This window comes from Chenopodium album, chromosome 11 (genome assembly GCF_948465745.1).
Source record: "Chenopodium album chromosome 11, dcCheAlbu1.1, whole genome shotgun sequence".
In the NCBI taxonomy this organism is placed as follows: Eukaryota; Viridiplantae; Streptophyta; class Magnoliopsida; order Caryophyllales; family Amaranthaceae; genus Chenopodium; species Chenopodium album.
Window position 1 is genome coordinate 18,226,922 of NC_137844.1, and position 24,757 is coordinate 18,251,678.

General features: G+C 32.4%; 2 protein-coding genes across 2 annotated transcripts; one reads left to right on the top strand and one right to left on the bottom strand.

Moving 5' to 3' along the window:
- The first annotated feature begins 515 nt into the window (after nt 1-515).
- Nucleotides 516-3,604, top strand: LOC145566405 (lysine histidine transporter 2-like). Its single transcript, XM_081625835.1, has 8 exons — nt 516-778; nt 1,536-1,763; nt 1,866-1,919; nt 2,357-2,750; nt 2,828-2,933; nt 3,153-3,244; nt 3,324-3,392; nt 3,491-3,604. Exons 1-8 carry the CDS (start codon nt 516-518, stop codon nt 3,602-3,604), a joined length of 1,320 nt encoding a protein of 439 aa, XP_081481961.1.
- Nucleotides 3,605-6,939: 3,335 nt separating this feature from the next.
- On the bottom strand, nt 6,940-23,654 carry LOC145568692 (actin-related protein 4-like). Its single transcript, XM_081628114.1, has 20 exons — nt 23,499-23,654; nt 22,438-22,529; nt 20,510-20,686; nt 20,145-20,218; nt 18,626-18,706; nt 16,164-16,224; nt 16,017-16,066; nt 15,830-15,884; nt 14,767-14,844; nt 14,634-14,687; nt 14,294-14,347; nt 14,148-14,208; nt 12,886-12,937; nt 12,439-12,505; nt 11,139-11,201; nt 10,375-10,437; nt 9,261-9,323; nt 8,193-8,257; nt 7,441-7,509; nt 6,940-7,338 (listed from the first exon to the last, which is right to left on the bottom strand). Exons 1-20 carry the CDS (start codon nt 23,509-23,511, stop codon nt 7,293-7,295), a joined length of 1,338 nt encoding a protein of 445 aa, XP_081484240.1. The 5' UTR covers nt 23,512-23,654; the 3' UTR covers nt 6,940-7,292.
- Nucleotides 23,655-24,757: the final 1,103 nt, after the last annotated feature.

Genomic DNA, 24,757 nt, shown 5'->3' on the forward strand with positions numbered 1-24,757 from the left:
ATTTGACAACAAAGCCAATCTTTTACATGACTATCTAAACCAAATATTAGAATCATTTAACGAGGACAAGGTCGGAAGAAAGTTTGTTTTTATGGAAATTAGAGAAAATTTCTTACCAAAAAATAAATAACCGTTGGAAATTAAACAAGTTTAAAAACTTTAAATCATGTACAATTTACCTTTAGATATCAATTTGTGCTGAATTATGCTAACATGTCAGCAATTAGAAAAGCCTGGTCTAAATTTAAATAGAATTATATCTACAACACTATCCAAAATGTAAATATGGAAATAATTCGACAATCCTATAGAAGTTAAGACAACAATTCTAAGATTGTTAGGACACCCGGCAACTACTTTTAATTTGCTAGAATAAATCTCTATATAATACGCACAAAGTGAACTCTGCTCATAACAATCATATTCATACGACGTAGATTATCAAAAAGTAGAGAGCACAGAGCACTTTCGAAAATCATATTGTATGAAATTTATAAAAGACAATAAAATTAGTCATGGAGGGAGTAGAGAAGAACGAAAACACTAGCTTTGACATAGAAAGTGGCGGAGAAAAGAACCAAAATATGATGGTTGAAAGCAATATTAACATTGGAGAAAAGAAAGAAAACGTCGGAGTTGATAACAATGTTAACAACGGGCCTCCGGTAACCTCGAATGACCGAAAGGGGAAGTGGTGGTACGCTGCCATTCACAATGTTACCGCCATGGTTGGTGCGGGTATTCTCAGTTTACCCTATGCTATGTCTCAACTTGGATGGTATGATTTTCCTTTCCTCTGCCATGTTTATTTTTTTTAATGCATAATTTTATATAATTCTAATTTTGATAATAGAATTGGTAGGATGTACTAGTATGCATGTAACAGTCTTCTTTGTGATTAAAACAGTTTAGTTTTATTAATTAATTTCAACCAAGAAATCAAAAGTGCAGAACAGGATTTTGTATATTGAATTAATTAATTTTGTTTTCAGCTAAATTATTTTCCTTGTATTCGACTAAGAGAAACTCAAATTAAAGTTGATAATTTGGTGTTGACAGTGATGATTTGTATCATACAGTAGTCTACTTTCAATATGAACTAGATAATGCATTATCAATCACAATTATTGTTGCATTACAAATTAAAACGATTAAGTTATTAAATCACTCCTTTGAAACTTATAAAGAGCAATGATTTGGGATTTGTCTCTAGACGATTTTCTTACTCTTTCCCTTTAGAAGATTTTCTTTCTCACCGTATAATGGCGTTTCTTTTTCGCGGTATAATAAAAATGTGAAGATATGTGAGTATGTCTACAATTCAGTACGAACGTATAATATTATGTCTATGACTCATAAGTGGCCCAATAAAATATGTATTAGCAACCTTGTCATTTTGGATACTAATTGATCCATCCGTATTTATTCTTGACAAATTAAATATTGTTATAAATTAGTAATGTAATGAGATTGAATGTCATTATGATAAAGAGCAATTTGATTTGATAGATATTGAATGAATGTTTGTATTTCAGGGGTCCTGGTGTGACAATTTTAGTATTGTCATGGATCGTAACATTATACACACTCTGGCAAATGGTGGAAATGCATGAAATTGTGCCTGGGAAGATATTTGATAGATATTATGAATTGGGACAACATGCTTTTGGGGAAAAATTTGGGTTGTGGTTTATAATCCCACAACAAATTATGGTTCAGGTGGGTTGCGATATTGTGTATATGATAACTGGAGGGACTTCCCTTATGAAAGTTTACAACATTTTACTACCAAATAGAACCCCCATCAAGCGAACCTACTTTATCATGTTCTACGCTTTAATCCAATTTTTTCTATCTAACTTACCAAATTTTAACTCAATCACCGGAATCTCTTTCATTGCGGCTATCATGTCTCTTAGGTCAGTTTCCACATCTTTTAATTGCATTGATTGTGACTTGAGTTTTTTATTTGTCATTATTGCAAGTTTTGACTTCTGAGTTTTGAAATTTTAAAATAATACTATTAATGGATTGTGACTTGAGTTTGAGTTTTTATTTATTTATTTTTTTTAAACGGGAGTTTGAGTTTTGAAATTCTCATTAGCATGTCTTTTTAAAAGAAAATTGTCAACATTTTTTTTTTAATCATTTTGTATTTATGGAAATACGTATACATATAAATAAATTTAACTTTCACCAAATAATTTTATAGGTTTTACTCCAAAATTTTCAATTTATACCTACTTAAAATATATATTTTATTTTAAGAGAGAGTAGCTCTTTTAATTTGTTAAAGATTAATTAACATGTTTTATGTTGGATATTGACTAAAGAAAATATTTTTCATTAAATTCAGCTATTCTTCCATCGCTTGGATAGCTTCATCTATAAAAGGAGTTCAATTGGATACAAGTTATTCAAGTAGGTATAACACTGATGCAGCTCAAATCTTTGGATTTCTGAGCGGGTTAGGAACAATTGCATTTGCCTTTTCTGGGCATAATGTTGTATTGGAGATTCAAGCTACACTTCCTTCTACTCCAAAAAAACCTTCCAAATTATCCATGTGGAAAGGGTCATTAGCTGCCTATATAATGGTGATGCTATGTTATTTTCCGGTAGCCTTTGTCGGCTATCTTGTATTTGGAAGAGTGGTCGAAGACAACATAATGATCTCACTCAACAAACCTGATTGGCTCATTGCTATTGCCAATATCTTTGTTGTTATACACGTTATTGGGAGTTATCAGGTATTTTGAAATATAAATTATATTATAATGTTTTTCAAACATTTCATTAAAAAAAGCTAATAAATTTCTGTTATTAGGTTTACGCAATGCCAATGTTCGACATGCTTGAATCTTTCATAGCGCAAAAAATGAAACGCAAACCAAGTAAAATGCTTTGCCTAATAACTCGTTCTACATATGTCGGTAAGTTATTTTTGTTGATTTTTTATTGTATCATTTTTTTCATATATTCATTTTATCAAGTAGGTAATATTTGTAAAAATTAAAAAAATACAAATTAAAACCACCAAATAATTATAAATCGTAATTATTTTAAGAAAAAATCAACTTTTATATTAATTGCCAATTTTTAAGATGGAGTACAATAATAATAATCAAAACATTATATGATATTTTTTGCAGGAATCACTATGTTTGTGGGAATAGCATTTCCATTTTTTGGTTCTCTTCTTAGTGTTCTAGGTGGAATTGCATTTGCACCCACTTCCTACTATGTAAGTTTCTATTTTCAAATTTTTCATCATTTTCATATATTGTTATGTATTAATTTAATATATTTTATTTGTCTTACAGTTACCTTGCATAATGTGGTTGATAATTTGCAAACCCAAAAGATACAGCTTATCTTGGTTTTGCAATTGGGTGAGTTTTTAACTTTCAATTCCACTAAATTTATCATTTTTTTAACTTTCTCTTTGTATTTTTACACAATTACTTATTAGAATTTTTTTACATTACAGTTCTGCATTATATTTGGCACGTCACTGACGATTTTAGCCCCCATTGGAGCTATAAGAGATATCATAATGCAAGCTGGAACATATAAATTTTTTTCTTCATCAATTGGACTCTAAAAAATTTCATCCACTGATTTTTTAAGGGGATTATCTATGTTTTGAAAATATGATAAATTACGCTATTTTGTAGTAAGTGTATTGTATTCGATAAGCAATTAAGGAATGATAGTTCCAGAATTTTTTATTCACCTTTTTTTTATTTCTTAAATTTTTACACCTTTTTTTCCAGAAATTATTTATTCGCAATCAAATAATTTTGTTTTTCTTATATCTCTACAATAATAGATTTTTATTGAATCTCTAAAAATAGTTGAATTTAAAGCACCATTACTTGCTTATAGATCTAGCTCTCATATTATCAAACAAATAAATCCCGCTATTCAAACTTTTTTATTAACCTTGTTAAAAATGTGTGTAAAGGCAAGTTAAATTTTTATTTACGGACAAAAGCAGTTAAGCAGTACTTTAGTAACAACATACGGAGTACTTGGATTTATTCAGCAAAATATTAGTTAGAAGAAACCTCAATAAACCTGTTTTAAAAACAGAAAGTTTAACAAAGTTAATAAACACACGTCTTAGCACTGGCTAAAATCCATATATATATATATATATATATATATATATATATATATATATATATATATATATATATATATATTAAACTCAAAAATAGATTAAAATGTGTGATATTTAAAACTATGAAGTTATAACTTAGGTTAGCAATATGCGCCACGTATGATTATAAATATGACATCATGTCACTTTCACATGTATTAGGTTTGCATCTAAAAAATGCTTATAACAAGACTTGAACTCAAGACCAACAAATCTTAAGTTAAGAGTCTTACCATCTTAGCCATTTATTAATTGTATTTTTTTATATCAACAAAATTATAGTTAACTTAGATAAGTTAATTTGTGTCTTATTATACTATTTGTTTCCATTATGTAATGATTGAGTTCGACAACTAAAAAATGTTTATAGCAAGACATAAACTCAAAACCAACAAGTCTTACTATTTAAACAGTCGAATTTGATTAGCTAATTAATCAAGTACAAACTAGCAAACCGGGGCATCGCTCGGGCCACACACTATTTTTTATATAAATGTATGTTTTTCAATAGTTAGGGGTTGTTCACTTCAGCTTAATTTCAATTCAGTTCAATTCAGCTCCAATCAGTTCAGTTCAATTCAGCTCCTAATTTCCTTCTCTCATAAAATATTCATTTCAGCTCAGCTCCAATCAGTTTAGTTCAGTTCACCTCCAATCAGTTCAGTTATGTTCAGTTCAGCTCAGTTCAGTAAATGTGAACAGGCCCTTAGTTGAAACTACGAACTTATTGTTACATGACTATTCAGGTGAATGCTGTGAGAACTTAAAAGAAGAAGAAAAAAAAAGTGAGGGTGAAATTGTGAAAGAAGATGAAAGAATTTAGTTAGGTATACATATGAATATTGTGGAATATGAAATGACATATTAGTTTAAGCTATATTTTAAGTTTAAAAGATAAAAAAAAAAAAAAAAAAAAAAAAAAAAAAAAAAAAAAAAAAAAAAAAAACTATTTTTATTATACTTCATATGTTTATTTAATAGTTAATTCAACTTTATTTTATCACGATGGAAATGTAACATTTCATTTTCTTACTTAAATGTGCAAGTTACAGAATGAATAAAGACTTTAACATTATGTAATACATTTAATTTAATTTTTTATAATAAAAAGGTAAGAGAAGTAACATGTGGCATGTGAGTGAGTTGTGAGGATATGTGACATCTGAATGTTGTGAGGACATGTGGCATATGAATGATTGTGGTTTGTGTTTTTAAATATTAAGTATAGAAGTATAGATATAGATAAGTTGATGCAGCAAGAATTAAGAATCTATAATATTAACATAAACAACGTCAACAATGGTGGTTAATGATAGGGAAAACGCAGAACATGATAACAGTATTAACGATTGGCTTCCGATAACGTCGAATCGGACGACAAAATGGTGGTATTCCGCTATTCACAATATTACTTGCATGGTTGGCGCTGGTATTCTAGGACTTCCTTATGCCACGTCTCAACTTGGATGGTACGTTTTTCGTTTTCATTTTTCAATTACAATTTATGTTCGATTGCAATGTATTTTACATTTTTACTTTTTTGGTGTTTCACCTGATTAACCATTTAGGCTAATCCAGAATGGGTGATAAGGTTCAGTACCTTTACATGGCTGAGTCTCCTTCAAATTTGCCTGTTTCAATTGCAATCTAGGAGCAGAGTTGGTAAGGGATATAACATTTGGCAAATCTTCAATTCATTCCGGTAATTGGATCAGTTAAGCACTCGTAAATTAATTATTAGATGTTTCAAGTTAAGTACACGTAATATTTAGTTATTAGATGTTACAAAGTGTTAAGGGGAACAAAAGTTACAAAACCTTAATAGGTGTAAACACTGACAAGGTCAATTGGACTAGACTTTTAATAATATTTCCTCCATTTTTTAATAAAATATTACATTACTTTCTTTTTAAGGAAGTTTTATAAAAATTGCACCGTATTCATTTTGAAAAAAAGAAATATCTATGTTCACATTGCAAATACATAATATTGTATATCTTCACTTTTTAACACTTGATTTTTTAATTATGTATAGGATTACATGGGTAATATTGTCTTTTTATTTTCTCTCTCATCTTTTTTCCACTATTAAAAAACTTGTGCCAAACCCACATAGTGAAATACTCTCTCCGTGTTTGAATAAATGAAACATTTTTCCTTTTACGTCCGTGTTTTCTTTGTAATTCTCTCCTCAAACTTATAACCCTGCCTATTATTTTAATAAATTCATCTAACCTTCCTAAACTCTGTAAAAGTCTAAACTTTTCATTTATTTAAACACGGAGAAAGTAATTAAGAGTAGAGGAATTATATCTTATTTATCTCATTGGTAAACTTGTAGTTATATACTTGGGACACAGGAAACTCTTGTGAAATCAGTTTCCGTTCAGTGTGATGTAGACCTTTTCATTATCATTGTTTTTATAATTATTATTTCTCACCTTAGTCACCTCACCCTTAAATCTCTTAATATGCATGTCCAAATTTAATGTGGAGTAAGAAAATACTTGATATTTGAGGATAGAGGGCCTAATGAATTCTAATCTAAACGAAAGGGTCTCTCCTTCCTTGGCAGGTTCCAGAGTAGAGGTAAATTCGTTCTCGCAACCATCAAATATGACAACTAAATACACCATACAACATTCCTGATCATATTAATCAATTTTGGGTAAAAGATGATATTTACATTTTCTCATCGGGGTTGCATGTCTAGTACAATAGCTAATTCATCCCTCCTGCCTGTACTTTTTCTCAAATGATGGAAAATCTTGCAGGAGGCAGTCCGAACATAATATTATCTTCAATGCAAGGGTAGACGCCTATCAAGTATCAACATTAAGCAAAATCAAGCCATGTCAGTCACGGGCATTGGACAAACTTCTCTTGATAAAAGTCAATAGACGTTGCAGAACAAGATTTTAGACTGCGCAGCCATTTCTAATGAATATACGAAGTATAACTAATGTTACAGCAACGGTCCAACTAAAGTTGTGTATAAATTCCTGCAATGTTACACGTGACCTAAATGTTAACAAGAATAAGTGAACTAGCACATCCATTTCATGAACTATAAGGACCATAAGTTTATCTGCCATTTCAGATGCAATACAGCCAAGTGGCTGCCTTCTCAAGGACATTTTCTCTGAATATAAGAAGCTCCATGCTCTTCATATCTGCACCAAAACACAGGCGTAAGATAGAAAGATGATGTGTGATACAAATAGTAATAAGCCAAGGATTCAAAGATGTGCAATTGGAAAAGGAGAATAAATTACTCAGCCTTGGAGAACCACATTTGCTGGAAAGAACCAAGAGATGCCAATATACTTCCTCCTATCCAAACACTGGAAAATATTCCCGTGAGTTGATGTACAACATATTCACGTAAAAGTCACTTATGACACTTTAGCAAGTTAGGAAAAGGAAAGAAAACCGAAATAATAAGTGCAGGGACAAACATGCTACGCCTGCATGCTAATTCACACAACTGAAATTTAACAGCAAGCATAAAAAAAAACAAGGTGCTTGACAAGGAGATTCCAAGACATTAGAAGAGCAACAAGGTGGCTGGACAACAGTACAATCAAGTTCCATAACATGTCGAAGATATTCCAACAATTTTATTCCACAACAAAACCTCATTCTATTAATAAGCTTTGCACATTGTCAGCAATCAACCCTAGCTTGCAGGAAAACAAACATTTGCTAGCATGGAAAGGAACTTTTCTACAGCTATGTTCCAATGACACCAAGAAAATTATAAAATTACACGTACAAGGAGAAAGCCAGTTATAACCCTATAAGCCATGGAGGGATTGAGTAACCCAACAAAGAACCAAATTCTATTAATAATCCACCAGTATGATAACGTTAACAGGCAATTAAAAATTTAAAAGTCATAATTTCTTTTATATCGTTTTACAATGACAGAACAATGACCCCCATCTTTACTCCATGGGAGCTTCCCAATTGCATAGAACTGTAGGTATCAGAGAACAAGAGCAGATTGAAAAAAGAATCAACTCACCTAAACCTTCTTTCAGTAGCATTTCCACTAGCCAAAACCTTTACTCTGGCAGCTTGAGGAGACTCCTGCACAATAACCACTGGTTACTACACACAAGCTTTCAACTGGATGTCATGTTCGCCTTGATGATTTAGTGGCAAGGAAAAAAAAGTATTGACATATTCAAAGCTGTGATATGATTGTTTCAATAATTACAAATGAAATTCCAACATGTGTTTCCAACTGTGTTTGACAAGACCTGTCAAAATAAGTTAAAACAAAATCCCTAATAAAGGTGGTAGAATTCAAACCAAATTAGTACCTACTTTTATCTTCAGACTCCCAAGACTGTTCATCGACCAGGTCTCTCTCCCGGAGGAATGAAGAGAAAGGAAAACTTTAATGACCACTCTACTGGTTTTCCCTGTTGTTTCCATCCAACTCCGACAATTATTGACCATTTAATTAGCAAAATCACCCTGATTTATTTTTTCTATCATTACAAAAAATCTGATTTGCAGGTCCTTCATGTTCAAGGGGGAGGGGTTCTTCAGAATTCTGTCCCCACCTTTCTCCATAATCCTAAATATCAGTTGTAAATTCTTTTGAGGACTCAGCATCACTGTGCTTTTAGATTGGAGCCCTTCTCCAGCTTATTTTAAGGTGCCTTGCGTAATTATGAGGGGACTTTGCTTGCATGTGGTGGTACCTTATTATTGAATACATATACTTCCTCTCCACAACTCTAGTTTACAGGGTCTGTTCAAGTTACTGGTAGCTAGCATTGCCACCCTGAGTTTCCTGGCCATAGTTTTTCTATTTTTAACTAGTAGGAGATCTATCGATTATATTTTTCAAAGACTGTTTTATTTGGATCAACACTTTTTAAAAGGGTTATGGCTCTGGTGGATGCGATTGAGGAAGGTGATAATGTACATACTTCCTTGTGGCTTTAGGATCTGTACAGCAGTTTGAAATTCAAGGTTGCTGGATGATTCTAATGTTTGCAGGTTTGGGGTTTGATCATCCAGTAAAGATCCTGAATTATAATAGCATTTAATACAAGTTTAGACAATACAGTTTTTGTACCTCTAAAAGGTCTTTCTCCAGACGTTCTTTCAGTTGTTGCATTGACGCTGTACCTCCAGCAAGCTGCAAAGAAAAGGAAATCAATATTTAGATTACAACATACACATGCTGATTCACATTAACAAGTGTCATGGATGTTATTTGACAACCTTGATGAAATTTCGCAGAAACCAAGGGAATTAATCATATGTAAAAAAAACCCAGTGCACCAATGTGACTGAATGCAAGGAAATGATAACGATTGGCAGCCCATTTCCGGTCTAGGTTCAGTTTAAGGTCTAGATTTAATGCATGACCCACCCTGACACTTCAGGCCAGTTATCGAGGCATGAACAACATATTCATAGTATGTCAGAATCTTAAGTGTTGGGCCTGGCAAACAAATCGAGCTCTCAGACGGTCAGAATACATTATGAGGTAGCAGGACTGGCAACGCAGCAAAGGGTCTATTAGTGTGGAGCAGTCCCACCGATTGTCTCAACAAATCAACTCTGCCTGCTGTCCTTTAAAGTTTTTGACATTATTTTGAATATTTTAAATTGTCTCTTCTGCTCATACACTAATAGAATTGAAGACGCATTACACTGATTAGAGTAACAGAAACAAAGTCGAGCTTATTTAGTGTGATGTATTCTCACATTATGGGCTTTATGGCAGACAGATTTGACTGAATACATCCTGCTAATTGAAAGTAGATAGGTTTCAGATAATGACAGGAGATGAAGAAAGGGGAGAGTTAGTTCAACTACACAGCAGCATAAGAGATGCTCACATAACATATCATATTTAACAATAGCAATGATATTAAAACATAATAACAGCTCCTAATTTATTATTATTATTATTATTATTAAAAAAAAAAAAAAAAAAAAAAAAAAAAAAAAAAAAAGAGAGTCAGATATTAAATATAACAAGTTTGTGTCTTTATGTGACTTGAGCAGATTAGGGATGTAATGAGGAAGTGTTTCGAACAGGTGAAAAATTAAAGAGTCACAGCAAATGTAACTTTTCTGCGAGAAAGATAACCTACTTTTTAGAAAGTCTAATAAAGCGTGCAAACCCAGCCACATATATAATAAAAGCACAAAGGAAGTGTATAGCATTTGAAAATTACCAATATACTACTGAAAAGTTCTCTTCGGATGTCAACGTCACACTTATTTATGCTTTCAATAACCTGCATTGGATATCAAAGCCATGAATATTTACAAAGTATGAGAAATCTGAAGTAACACTAAAATTCTCAGGTATTTGAAGATTTTTCCATTGGATTCCTACCAAAAAGTAGAATGGAATACATTAAACAAAATTAGTACAAGGATCTCAGTCCCGTTCAGTAATTAAGTGTAACAATGGTTGACCACTCTTCTAAGTTTAAAAGCTTTAAAAATTTCCTCATATTATTAACGTAAACAAACATATACAGCCACCATTTTTCCACAAAATGATTTCATGTGCTGAAATGTGCAATTTTTCTCCAATTTAATATTCTGATATTCAAATGACCCAAGCAAATTTTAAATGTAAAATACTGTTTCATTTCATCCTTCAGCCTAAAAAAAAGCCTAGCATTTGGGTAAGAAGCATGAAGTTTATGAAGAATACATCTACTTGTGTAATAATGTAATAGCAGTTTTACATTTTTGCTTCAATTAAGAGTATTAATCAAGCTTAATCTATAGGGTAAGAACAATTTTCAAAGAAATGGAACAGAAATTTGAAATTTGTGTTCGATGCAAGCTATTAATTAAGGGGACTAATATTATAGTTTTCCACATATAGAGTATTTATTTTCTTTTACCAGAAAGAGGAGTATCAAGAATATCAGAGGAATTTGATGCATGATTACCAATTGAAAAACAAAAGTACAGAAATTACCATCTGGGGCAAACCACGGGCTGAAGCAGCAGTCTCTACATAACTCTCCATGCCAGGAATAGTCTGCAGACAAATAGGCAGACATTATATTAAATAAAAATTGTCAGTAAGTTATTAACACAAGTTGAATACAAATGATATGGGGTATCAAAATAGACTACAGGAAGCAGAGTATGCAGCACTTAGACATCATTAATCATAACCAGTAAAGAAGGAACTTGTAGTGGAAGTCACAAACAACAAGCAGAGACCATACAATAGCATCAGGCTAGTTGAAGGAAATTTTCAATGGCAATTGAATCAAAGATTGCCTAACTGCAGGAGTCCAGGACCAAGGGGCTATATAATTAAGATAATCTCACGACAATTACTAAGAGAGGACATGGATAGCTGTTGGTGCAGATGGAGAGTCTCTATGCTCTATAGGCAAAAACATTCTACGGCTTCATTGGTTTTCTTTTTGTGAGTGCAGATAGTAACTAATTAAAAAAAAAGAAGGTTTTACAGTCAAAAACTACTTCAGTTAACTTATTTATTTGCATTCATACCTCTACTTAGTAAGGCAGCATTATGTTAAAAGTTAATATAAAATAAGTTTAGCATTTTCTTCAATCTACTCTCTTTTTATGCGATTGTGGCCAGTGGTGGTTGGGCATGGTCAAAGTCAAATCAAATTGGAATCATCCCTCTCTCAATGCCTTGTATTGTTAATCTGATTTTTTGCCCTACTCAGAAGTGGTAAATCTGGCTTCTAAATGTTAGGAAAAAAAATTGGGGGATGACTTTACCCATATCTCTCCATTTCACTTCTTTAATAGGTTGAATCCTGATGTTCATTGTTTGTGCTGTGATTTGCTAATAGTTGGGGGACATGACAATGATAGTGTTGGGCAATAAAAGAATTGGACGGTGGGGTTTATGATGGTGTGGCTGGGTGGAAAGGAAGTAACACAGTAACAGTGGTATGATTGGGAGGAAAGTATGATGATTGTGGGGCCCGCAGTGGGAATTAGGGAATTGAAATCCCAGGGGATGGAAGGAGAGTGGAGTATGAGTAGAGAGGTCTTTGTGGTAATTCTATTCTACAAATTCGAGAACGGGAAAAAAATATTTGTGAGACAAACATACATAAAGAAACCTCCACACCCTCTTTCTCATAGCCACCTTACAAACAGCCCCTACGATAACTAATGAACAAAATTATATCCTGAAATGATAATGAATGAACACTTGACAAAGAGAACCATACATATGATAAGAGCTTAAGGTCCAGGAAAGCATCAAATCCAATAAACACTACCTGAACCAATGATGGGTTGAATAAAACATCAGGAGTCTTGAACCTATCTGATCCAATTTCAATTGTCCTGCGATGTTTGCACAGTTAATAAGCATGCATGACCATCATTGATATGATTTACTGTACAGAGTCTGAGTATACAGGTTCAAAAGACAGCTAGACTAACACTGCCTCCATCCAAAAAAATGTCACAAGGTTTCATCCCCTCAAAATAAAAGAATCAGTATGATTTTTTTTTTTTTTTTTTTTTTTTGTATGATAATTTATATTGACAAAAAAATAAATATATATGAGACATGTAAAGGTTGCCAGCAGTCCTTCAAAATTCCAGGTGAAAGAGTTAATTCTTGTTGTATCTTCAAAACAAATATGCTTATGCAAAAGGTAATCTCCAACTATAAGCATATAATAAATGAGTTAATTCTTAACAGCTTGCTAACAACTTACTGTCCATCAGGAAGTTCATACGGCGTCATAGGAATATTTGAGTATGAAGTTTCTGTAACAACATTAGTAAAATCAGATAATTTTAAATGACAGTAAAAGGTTGGGGGGGGGGGGGGGGGGGAATCTTAATTGATTCTGGGATCATTATAATTCAAAGATTATACCCAAAACTATGCAATAAAGAGAGATAGAAGCAGAATGAATTATTAAAATTAAAATTAAAATTTAAAAAAAAAAAAAACAGTCAAAAGAAGCAGAATGAATACGATATATAAACAACAATAACTAATCCCTATTCCTTAATAAATTTCTTTAAATGCACAAATATGTCATTGAATTGGTATTTCAAAGTAATGGATTACATGGGATTTGAAAGTTGGTTCATGAAGAAATAATTGAATGGAAGGGGTAACACAGTAAATGCAAATGTTTGTAAAGAACGCGATAAAAGAAAATTCATATGTATTTGTCACTTGTAAAAGAATGACCATTTGCGGGTACTAATGAGAATCTAGTCACAGATACTTCGAATGATCTTCATCACACCAACAGTATATTTCAAACCACACAAAAAATGGGTGAGAAAATTATGATATACCTCCAAAGTAAGAGACATAATATATAATTATCTTTGAAATTAACATTCTGTACCCTGTGTTAATCAGACATGGAGAGATTAACTCAAATGACTCGTGCAAGATTTCATGTTTTTGGCTGGTGTGTCAAGTGTCTATATTCTACACCCATCACCCATGTTAAACTATTGATGATAGGACACATTAAAACAAAACAGATGATCAGCATGACCATCAATCTTACAGTTTTACACCTCTTGTATTGCAAAAAACATAAGAAAGCATGATAGAACTAAAAAAAGCAGTCAAGAAATAGTCCTTTGAAACTAAAAACAATAAAAGGAACAAATGCAGCATTATTCAACCACAAATATCAACCAGCTATTGAGTGGTCGGGTTCCAAAAAAAATAGCAGGCACCAGTGAACAAAAATTAGTCAATATACTAAAAGAGATTGACACATGGAAAAAAGTATCAGTTCATTCCTATATTCCAAGAAAGCTCATATATCTATTTGCAAACATGATCCAAAAAAATGCTTAACAAGGACAAAGAATTAGAGCTTAGTAAAGAAAGTTGGATATATATCAGAACAAAATCAAATCTGTACAATAGTGTACACTTTCCAAACAAAAGACACAGCAAATAATAAAGAAATGAGAGAAAGAATGGGAAAGAAACACAAACCATCATAAGGTGTATCAGGGGCTCGACACACACACTCTTTAATGTCACTGGCAATAACCCTCTGTAAAACAAAAGATTCTTAAAGCATTCAATGATGCAAAATCAAGAGAGAGAAAATAAATAAATAAAAAGCAACTTTAACATACCTGACAGTAGAGCCTGTAACTTTCTGTTGTATTTGGAAAATCAAGATCAACAGTCTGTATGGTTCCAACATGAAGAGAAAGTAGTAAATAAAATTTATTTTAAAGTATCTATAAATAAATGCCTATTATACACCCCCCCCCCCCCTGCGTGTGCACATATACACGCACAAATACAAATTGAAGTCAAGTTCACAACTAATTCATTTGTCATGCATTAGTACGGATGACACATAGTGAAAGTGTACATCCAAGTAAACCAATGAAGTAAACCAACAACAGGAACATCTCAGTATACATCTTATCATAGGCTGGGCAGGGAAGGTCAAGCGGTGACAGATACCTGAAATTCCCCAGGACGTATCTCCTTTCTTTTAAAAGAATACCTAGGCTTGATCTGTCAAATTGGATACAAAAAAACATGAGACATGCTCAAATCATGAAAAAAGACACAAAAGTCATTCCTTGAATCTTACAATGATGCCTTTGCTCTCCAAGCTTTTTGTCAAGCAGTCAGTGAGAAATTCTCCTCCAATTGGTGAAGTCAATACAGCCTAAATGAGATTACAGATAAGATATAATGGCAACAAAGAAAAAAAAGACTAGTTTAATACTCAGTAACACAAACTAAAATATAATGTTTCAGTTATTGCGTCAGTAATAAATTATTCAGAACACCTGGCTGGACACATAAAATTAAACACATAAATAGCTTTCCACGCCTTTGATGAACACAAACTCTAATACAGGCTAAGTTTTCCATTTTGAAAGAGAGGAAACTTGGGCCAACCTGCTTCATTAAATAACCAGAAATTTCTTTCCCTTCATAATTTTTGTTTGAGTCAAACCAAACCTTTTGTCTAACAGTGTATTAATATTAACTATACAACTCTTATACCTTAATCCAACAATTTTAATAATATCATACCTTAGTACTTAAGATTTCTAGACAAATAGCAGTTTAATTCAGTTTTTGAATTTCTAACTTCATGGCTTCCCATATAGGCCCCGTTTGGTTTGATGTAAAATGTTTTCATGGAAAATAATTTTCCCATTTTTTTCTCATTTTCCTTTGTTTGGTTTGTGAAGAGGTGGAAAACAATGTTTCCAATAGTGGAAAATTGCATCCTTAATGATGGAAAACATTTTCCTTTATAAAACAAGGAAAGCTACATTTTCCATCCCTCCTCCTTACCTCCTTTTTTACTTTCCTCTCCTCCATCCTCACATTCCCACCCCCATTTTAAATTTCTATAACCTTTCTTCATGGAACCAAACAAAGGAAAACTAATTTGCAACTGTGGTTTTCCTTGAAAATGTGTTTTCTATAAAAACTTATTTTTCATTGAAAGTGTTAAAAAACCAAACTGGGCCATAGTGTTTCTTCGATTTCCATTTCTACTAACATCCACGCAACAAGCACAAACAATTAAAGATAAAGTCTTCACCATATACCCGTAGTTGAAATCATGCTAAAAGTTCTTAGTACCTTAACAAACAGTCAAGGAAATCAACTATGCTCAAACTGACAAGATTTACCTTTTGAAGAACATAACCATCATGCACTGGGGCAACAGTGGTTGAGCCTCCCCCACTGTAAAGGTCAGCAGTTAGCAGTTATAAGATGCACTACAGTATGAACAAAAGTCTTATAACAAGAAATCATCTTTACAAAATCAGAGGAGCTACAATAATACTTTAACTGTAGCTACTCCCAAACTCCTACCTGTCAACTACTAGAGAGGTTGCTCGTCCTGATGCAAATGAGGTAAGAACCTGGCAATGAAGATAAATCAATACATCAAATAACCCAAAAAAACATGGCAGATTTTAAATGATACAATTTAGGTGTACTAAGAGGAAAAAGGCATACTGCATTCTTGGCCAAAAATAAAGCTGGAACTTTGTATTTTTCAAACATCAGCTCTGCTGCCCTGTTAAATGCACAACTTGTTAGAATTTGACACCACATAAAACACAACTCATACAATCTTTGTGCCATTTTGTATATCAAAAAATGAGTTAGTCCCAATAAAGTAGAAACAGATAACATCATGCTTGTCACAAGCATTCTAAGTCTTTCACTACATCTTACAAATGCAAAGAGAAGCTCTATCGCACTCATAGAGACCAAAGAAAATCAAACATGGATCCTGTGAATCTGTGATACTGCCAATGGTAAGGTCTTGGGAGGTCAAAATATACACAACTTTACCACTAACAAAAAAGAAGCCAGGGAGACTCTTTTCTTAAAACCCACACAACATTTCGAAAGAGATATCATGACTTTAAAACCAGTGAAACTGACTGAAAAGAGTGAAATCAAGCAGGAAATATATCATGCCATAATAATAGAAACACTACTTATATACAAAGTATAATTATGAGATTAATGACAAATAAGAGTGGTTATAATGAAAGATTTTTTGGTAGTGGTTACAGCAACGACAATGACAATAATGAGTTAATGACAGTACTAGTGATGGTAGCAGTGATTGATCCACTGTAAACTAGAAAGTATTATCTTCCACAATATATAGATTTAAAAATAAAACCCTTATAAGCTAAATGGTCCTCCAATAGTCAAAAGAAAACAACCTTATTTATTTTTCACAACCTAAGAATGACAACCATGAAATTAACACAAGATTGCTGCATAATTGAAAGACGGGCTCAACTTCCCCGCCATAAAAGCCATCTCACTGCAGAGAGAACTGACATCGATGCATTTACAATCCTTTTACTACATATGTGAAGCAGTTAGTAGAGCCTATAATAAAGGTCTTTGAAAGTGGAAGGTAATTTGGGCACTCAAGGGGCAAAGCCCCAAAGGTAAATTTCTTTGTCCTTGCTACAGGAAGAACGGTCTTGCTTGGAATGATAAAGAACCTTTTGAAGTTTTACTTCCAAAATCATTTTACTTTGTTTTTCCTTCCCATGTTCACATTAATTTCCTTTCTTTACTTTGTCCATATACTTCTGATGAACCTCATTCAGTTCACAGCATGAAAAGAGAGGAGGAAAAAAAAAAAAAAAGAAGAAGAAGAAGAAGAAGAAGAAGAAGGAACCAAGGTCATGGCCTTTAGTACCAAATGATAAAGTTCAAGAATGAGACAAGCTATTGTAAAACGCCAAAATTGTGCAGCATCATAAACTAGGCTCACTAAGAGGTTCCCTGTAAAGGAGGCTCAGAAGCATAGATAGAATTAACAAGTGGAGAGGTAAGTGCAAAATTTTATGAACAAGTACATGAAGACACAAACTTTTTCTTTTTAGTATGACCTTATTTGCTGCTGTTAAGCAATATGCTGTTAAATTGGCTAGGGTATAACAAAAGAGCTGCACTCTAAGGTAAGAAATTTGCATGGTTTAATTGACAAAGGAACTGGAAGGACTTAGGTGACTGTTCACACTGTTTATGACATTAGGTCAAACAGAATTGGAAGTTTACGAAAATGGAAGCCAAAACTGATAAATTAGAGAAAGATTATCTTCGCTGCCTAGGTTTCCAGCATCACTAAAACTTTAGAGTGGCCTTGACCATATAACATACCCTTTTTCTTGATTTACGGCAAGCATATTTGTGAATGAACTTCCTAGACTCAGTGAAGCCATAAAATCCTGACTTATAATGTGCTTTTAAAGGATGAAGCATATGGCAGCCTGACTGGTTGTATCAGACTTCTTTATGGCTGTTTACATAATTGCTACTCCGCATCAAAGCATCAGTTTATATGCTTTCCTTTTCTGTCTGTCCCAGATTAGCTTACACACTTTCATAGCACTTAGCGCCCCTCCCCAATTGAGAACAAGATAAAAAAAAAATAATAATAATAAATTAAAAAAAAAAGTAAGAGGCCACATTCTCCCTCCAATCTAAAATTTGCCCAACAACTATTTTCACAACTACTTTCTATTACAAATACAGCATATATGGCGCACAACAAAATCCTCCTAAAACCTCACATCTAGATGAATAAAATAAATATCCTCTTTAGAAGTAAATGAGCAAACAGCATTCTTCCAATTACAAATAAGTTAACAGGATATCTAGATGAATGTTAAAACAAAAGAACATACTACTAGCTGTGAATTGGAGCTGAGGACCTGCTGTGAATTTAGAAGCTATGCACATTGACCAACATAAAAGACAAAAAGAGAAACACTTGACCAATAAAGCAAACATGCAATTCTTGACATGGACGGAAGGGGTAATATGTCACTCATCAGACACTTTGTCTGCATTCAGCAGGATCTCTACATAAGATGTCCTTGCAACCAAATCACTATTATTACAATCTCTAAACACTAAGTCCATACATAGCTCAAGCTCACCTTTCTCTTTGCTGTTGATTATTTGCAGATGGCTCTGCAAGTAACATCGGATGCTCTTTTGGATCAATCAGTAGACATTCCCTACAAGTGATATCAAATAGATTACAATATGTCTTGTATAAATACATAGCTTAACTAGGAAATAAATTAGGCAAGGATCACACAGTTGAAGACGCTGAAAAAGTGGATAAAGATCAAGATTATAAACTATATATAGCTAATATTTTTCCTATTAATATAGTTACATGGGTTAAAACAATAACACTGAATATATTTACATTAATATTTTTGAAACTCAAGCAGTCAAGCATATAAGCATAGGAAGTAAATCACTAAAGCACTAAATTTACAGATACAGAGAAATTTAAGGATCGCAATATTGATACAAGAGAGAAAAATTTGGGCAAAGGCTCTTTGTTCATCTGATTTTGTCTGAACTTATATTATTTTATTTAATATCTGAACTTATATTATCTTGGCTTAACTTATCAGCACTTAAATAATTTAGGTCAGAACTTATTTTGTATGAACTTAATTTTATCTATTTTGTCTTATATAAGATAAGATAATTTATAATAAGATAAAACAAACAGGCCAAAAATCACAAACAAGTATGGCAATCTCGGAGAAAAAATAATTTTTATTTTAAGACAAGAGACAAGATAAGTTCAAATCAAATACTTTCACTTAATTTCAAATTAAATAACTTCAGACTAAAAAATAAAACCAAACATAGCCTTTTTTTTTTATTATTATTATTCCTATTAGGATTTTAATTTGTCTTGGTGAGTTGATACATCACTAACAACCCTAATTAAATTTGTTCCTTACAAAATTTCTGTTACAAATAAATACATAACAAGGCTTTTAGTAGAACTATTTATTGAATATAATTCGCCGAGTGAAATGATGAATTTTGTTTATATATATGCTCTAAGACATCCCAAGGTTCTATTCATAAAAATCCTAAGGTTTACCTATATAAAAAGATCAATGGCAAAAAATCTATTGCCAAGGGATGTTAGGGACTTCCCAATCACCTATATAAAAAGATCAATCACTAGTACCTTATGTAAGGTTCTTTGCATCACAAAGATCCACTGTAATTCTAGAATGATCGAGTAACTTGCAAGAAATTGCACCATGGCACTATTAAATAGTGCGATTAACCTAGACCAATCTTTAAGCTTTTGGAGTCAAGGCTTAATTTGCTTCAAGCAAGATGAGAAAAGACTTTATATACGAAATTTGTGTACTGCTTTATACATTAAGACCTTGGGTGATCATCTACACAAAACTAACAAAGAAAGTGACTGGCAACTCTCCTACAACCTCAATCAATAGTCGAAATTCATATAAAGCTCATTCAATAGAAACTGAGCCAGAAAATACAATAGTGAACATTTTTGAAGGCACAAAACTAAATTCCCAGAGCATTATTACTATCATCACTTTCAACGTTAGTATATTGTCCACTCCTTTCACATTAGGAACCAAGGAATTAAAACATTCCAATCACCTGAAACCGTGGTCCAATATGCTGTCAACAATATCCCAGTCTGCGATCACTCCATCTTTAAAGGGAGATAAGACCTGATAGAGTAGAATACAAGATACCATAAGATAAAAATAAAAAATAAATAAATAAATCAAGAAATGTATGGTTCATCTTTTAATATGCTACATTAACCACAATGTTCCTTCTGCTACATTAGAATTTATTTTATAACAAGTAAGAAAGCAGCAAAGTGTTATCTTTCAATATTTATCCCTTGTTCAGGTAATCTTGCAGCCTACACTCAATTATATTCTCCACAATCACAAAATTATGAGTAAGAAACCAGAAAGAGGATCTATAAGGGAAGAATTACATCAGTCACTTGCCTCCATATTATCACGACGAAATCCCAAGGATTGCGATCCAACATAAAATTTGCGTTTACTCTTTTCTTTCTCAGATTCAAAGGTTTTCACAGTACTGTTTGAATCAGGAGCTGAACCCAGGTTCTTTTCAGGGTTATCAGGAACATCAACCTCCATTTGATCAACTGCTCCAACCACCTTGATAACATTAATGAAAAGAAAGAGGAGAAATTTAGATAATTGAACCACTACACTTAATAACAAAGAGACAACTAAGATGCACAATCATGAACGTCATCGTTACTGTTACTTCGTCACCAAAACAATAATACTCTAATTCCTTAATGCATAAATAAGGACTTGTAGAAGAAAATCGTCCATTAAAAGACATGACCAATTGACCATAACTTGTGAGAAGAATAAACCAATGACCAAGTTTTATCATGCACTGGGAAGAACATAAAATCTGTACAACAATTGCAAAGAGCCCGATATCAACAAAAGATAACCAGACGCCAGATTCTTTTTGTATAATGGAATATCAACTAAAGATAATGACACCTCTCATACAATTAACAGTTCTACACAGACTATTTGGGGAAATGATAACTGAACAAATCCATGCAGATGTGCATGAGGAATTCCATTTTGAGATCTTCACAAGGCATAAGCACTGATAAACAAAATATTTAGCCTATAACACTATGTTAATTACAAATAGGGGCCTTGAGGATATGCATGTTGGAGCAAAGTTTAATAAAATCTGAAAATGAGCTTTGCCCATACTCCAAGGGGAAAGCTGATCGATAAGGCAAGCTTTGACGTTGACAAAATGGCAAAGGAAAGATGTTGGTTAGAAGTTTGCCAGACCAGAACAAAGCTGCCCAATAAGGCACAAATTTAAGCAGCAAAAGTCTGGGACAAAACCTAGTTTTCTTCTCTTTGATTCCTTTTGTAACAGCTACCTTGTCAATCTAAAATAAGGTTGACCTTTTGGCTTTTATAAAATTAAAAGTAATTTCAAGATTGATTTCCTGTTAATAAGGGGGTTTCAAACTCTATTTTCTCAAATTGATTTCTCTTAATGGCATTGATATCTCATGAATTTTGGCATCTCCTAGCTGCTACATAAACCATCTTCTTCAATATGTACTCAATGACTCTCTATGAGTAATACACACAACATTGTTTATTCATCTTCTTCCTTTTCTTCTATTTCTTTCTTTGTGAGAATAAGATCATGTAACTCTAACCTCTCAACCAAAGGGTCTATGTGAGATCAGTGTGTAAACTTAAGGTAAAGAATTGGCAAATACAATTGAGTACCCTAGTTGCGCTGAAATCAAACATATTAGTAGTCCCTACTTGACACGACTAACCAATTTCAATTCACCATTGTTTTGTTTAATTTTTCCTAGTATTAGCCTTGAAAAATCCTTCAATTCCAACAATGCTAGCATCATATATGATAGGACTAAAGAGGGTAAATTGAAACCTAGTTCACCATCATAGAGCTCCTATGTCCTATACTCCAATAGCCACTGTAGGAGTAGTTGAGCGAGTGACAAGGAAAAGTTCTGCCAGATCCTTTTACAAGAGTTGTGAATGTTGTCCAATTGCCTAAAATAAGGCTCTAAAGATTCATGATGGAAAGGTAAAGAAGTTCCAAAAATTTATGATCTGATTTGAAAAAGCCATCATCATTAACCAACGTTTTAGTTAAACCACTCTCACCATTCCCTAACTACATTTTTTTTTTGCAACAACGTCCTAAACCAAAAACTTATTGATTTATATTAGTTAGAATTAAAGGATAAAATATCAAGTATTCTTAAATCATGAAAAGCTACCAAAAGCAGTACAAAAAACCTTAACATTTACTGGAATAATGAAAAACAAGGGAACAAGAAGCACTTAAATCAGAATGAAGAATATGATGAAGCACTTACAGAAGGAAAGACAGCCTTGGGAGCATCTTCACCAGCATAGCCTGCCTTGCAGGTGTGAGACCCCATGTCTATCACAATTGCTGATACTTCATCTATTTTGCAGATATAAACATAAAAGGATAAGAAACTACGCATCATTGAAAAAAAAATCAAATTTAATCTGCAATTAAGTTATTTGAAAACCACCTCCAAACCCTGCCCCCCAAAAAAAGGCAGAATATTTTAATCATCAACAAAATTCCTTTTTTAATCAAACAACTAAAAGAATACAACTCTATTGTGAATGAAAAGATGGGTAAACATAGACAAAGAAGTCCATGGAAAGTTCAAAATTTTATGATAAATAAAATGGTTTCATTCGATAAGACGGATGTTCTTAAGTCCTGTACAGCTACAGCTAATTTGCAGTTGAATTTAAACAAGAACCAAAAAAATCTAATTCATATTTATTAATAGACATATACGCCAATCATCAACGAAATTCTTCTTGTGATTAACTGGTAAAAGCATTCAACTTTATCATAAAAAACTTAAAAAAAAACATAAAAAAAATATATAAAAAAAATAAATAAAAAAAAAAAAGTGAAATGAAGTGAAACCGGGAAGTTCATGGCAAGTTTGAATTTCAACAAAGATGGGTTCATTCAATTTACAGGGAATGTTCTGATACAACTATAATACAATTGTATTTCTAAAATCAAATTTTATCAAATAATAGCAAATTATCACAAGCTAATACATAAAATTCAACAATGTGACAAAAATTTTGAACTTTACTAAAAAAAATTGATCCTGCAACCAATTGAAAAGAACAACATAGAACTATCAACATAAGTAACTATCCCAACAATTTGTCCCTAGAAATGCAGAAACAATGTACAATTGCATTTATCAACTCCAATTCAGCCGTTAACATAAAATCATAAACCCTAAAACCCTAGCAAATAATGAAAAATTCCATGAAAATTAACGATTTAAAAGAAGTAGTGCATAAATGATGGAGAAATTGAAGTAAATTTAGGGCGGAATAGAAAGGAAAGAGAGAGAAAAAGTGAACTTACCGCCACCATACATGGTTGCGCCTTGTTTCGACGAATTGCGTAAATGGTGGTCCGGTAAGTTGGGGTTTTGGGAGGGAAGAGTTGATATGTTGAGTGAGAACTGAAAAGTGTTTTGTTTGAGTTTTTCGAATTTTTATGTAAAATCCAAAGAATTTGTTCTCAAACTTACGACTTTACAAGTACTGTTGTTAAGCTAGATCAAACAAGGGCCTGATCTTGTTTCAAAAAAAATAAGGGCCTGACTTGCTCAATTGCGTTGAAGTGGACTAAACTCACCTGAGTTAATTGGAGCTGAACTGAATAAAGATGAAATAAATTACAATTTTTTCCCTAAACTCTAGTGTATGTAGCTTTCCCTACACCCCCCTTTCTATACTACGTCGTTTTATCAAGTAGCTAATTTTGCATGTTTTTTTTTCCTTTTTTCTCTTTTCCTTCTTTACTTTCCATTCAAATAAGTATTGTATATAAACATTTTTTATAGACTTCATTTGCTTCATTTTCTCTCTCCTCTTTTTCACCAATTTTATTTTCTCTCTCCTCTTTTTCACCAATTTCATTCTCTCCTTTTTTTTTTTTTTTGTATTTATTGTTTATCAATTTTCTCTCTCTTCTTTCATGGAGATCTATATAAGTAATTCATACTTTTAATGATAATCAGTCAATTGTTTGGATAATGCTTTGTTTTACAATTGTAATTGGACGATTATAATGATCTGATTTTATAGTTTTTGTTGTACTGACTTTAATTTTGATAATGCTCTGGTTTTGGTATTGTTATTGTTGTTATTAGTTGATTAATAAATTAGGTTGTATTGTTCATCTAATTCGATTGGTCTTTTTTTTTTTTGATTGTAATGTTATTATTCGATTGTTGTTTATTCCAGTTTTGTGCGTTTCATATGAGTGTCTATTGTTGTTTTAATTTTGCTAATCGATTATTTTTACCAGTTTTGTGCGTCGTATAAAAATAATCTTAGTTAAAATAATGATCACTTCTGTAATAGTAAATGTTCATTTATGTTTAATGTATTTTTTATGTATTAAACTACTTGTATATGTTTATTGTAGTTGTATTTGAATATATATGTTGTACATGTGAATTTCAATTATTTTCATTGTTTTGTAAATGCTCATATACATTTTAACTAGTGAATATATTTTATATTTGTTCTGTCGTAATAATGTTCATTTATGTAATTATAAATGTTCATTTATATATTTACTTGTGTTTATGGAATTATATGTTGTACATGTGA

Bases quoted from the DNA above. Each gene is read 5' to 3' on its own strand.
- LOC145566405 (XM_081625835.1), top strand. From the start codon at position 516: ATGGAGGGAGTAGAGAAGAACGAAAACACTAGCTTTGACATAGAAAGT. The intron at 779-1,535 runs GTATGATTTTCC...TTTGTATTTCAG, and splicing joins GCTATGTCTCAACTTGGATG to GGGTCCTGGTGTGACAATTT. The intron at 1,764-1,865 runs TATGAAAGTTTA...ATCTAACTTACC, and splicing joins ATAACTGGAGGGACTTCCCT to AAATTTTAACTCAATCACCG.
- LOC145568692 (XM_081628114.1), bottom strand. The intron at 20,219-20,509 runs GCAAGTGACTGA...CTACTCTATCAG, and splicing joins TTCGTCGTGATAATATGGAG to GTCTTATCTCCCTTTAAAGA. The intron at 9,324-10,374 runs GTAATTTTCAAA...TTTTCTTTGCAG, and splicing joins AACTTTTCAGTAGTATATTG to CTTGCTGGAGGTACAGCGTC.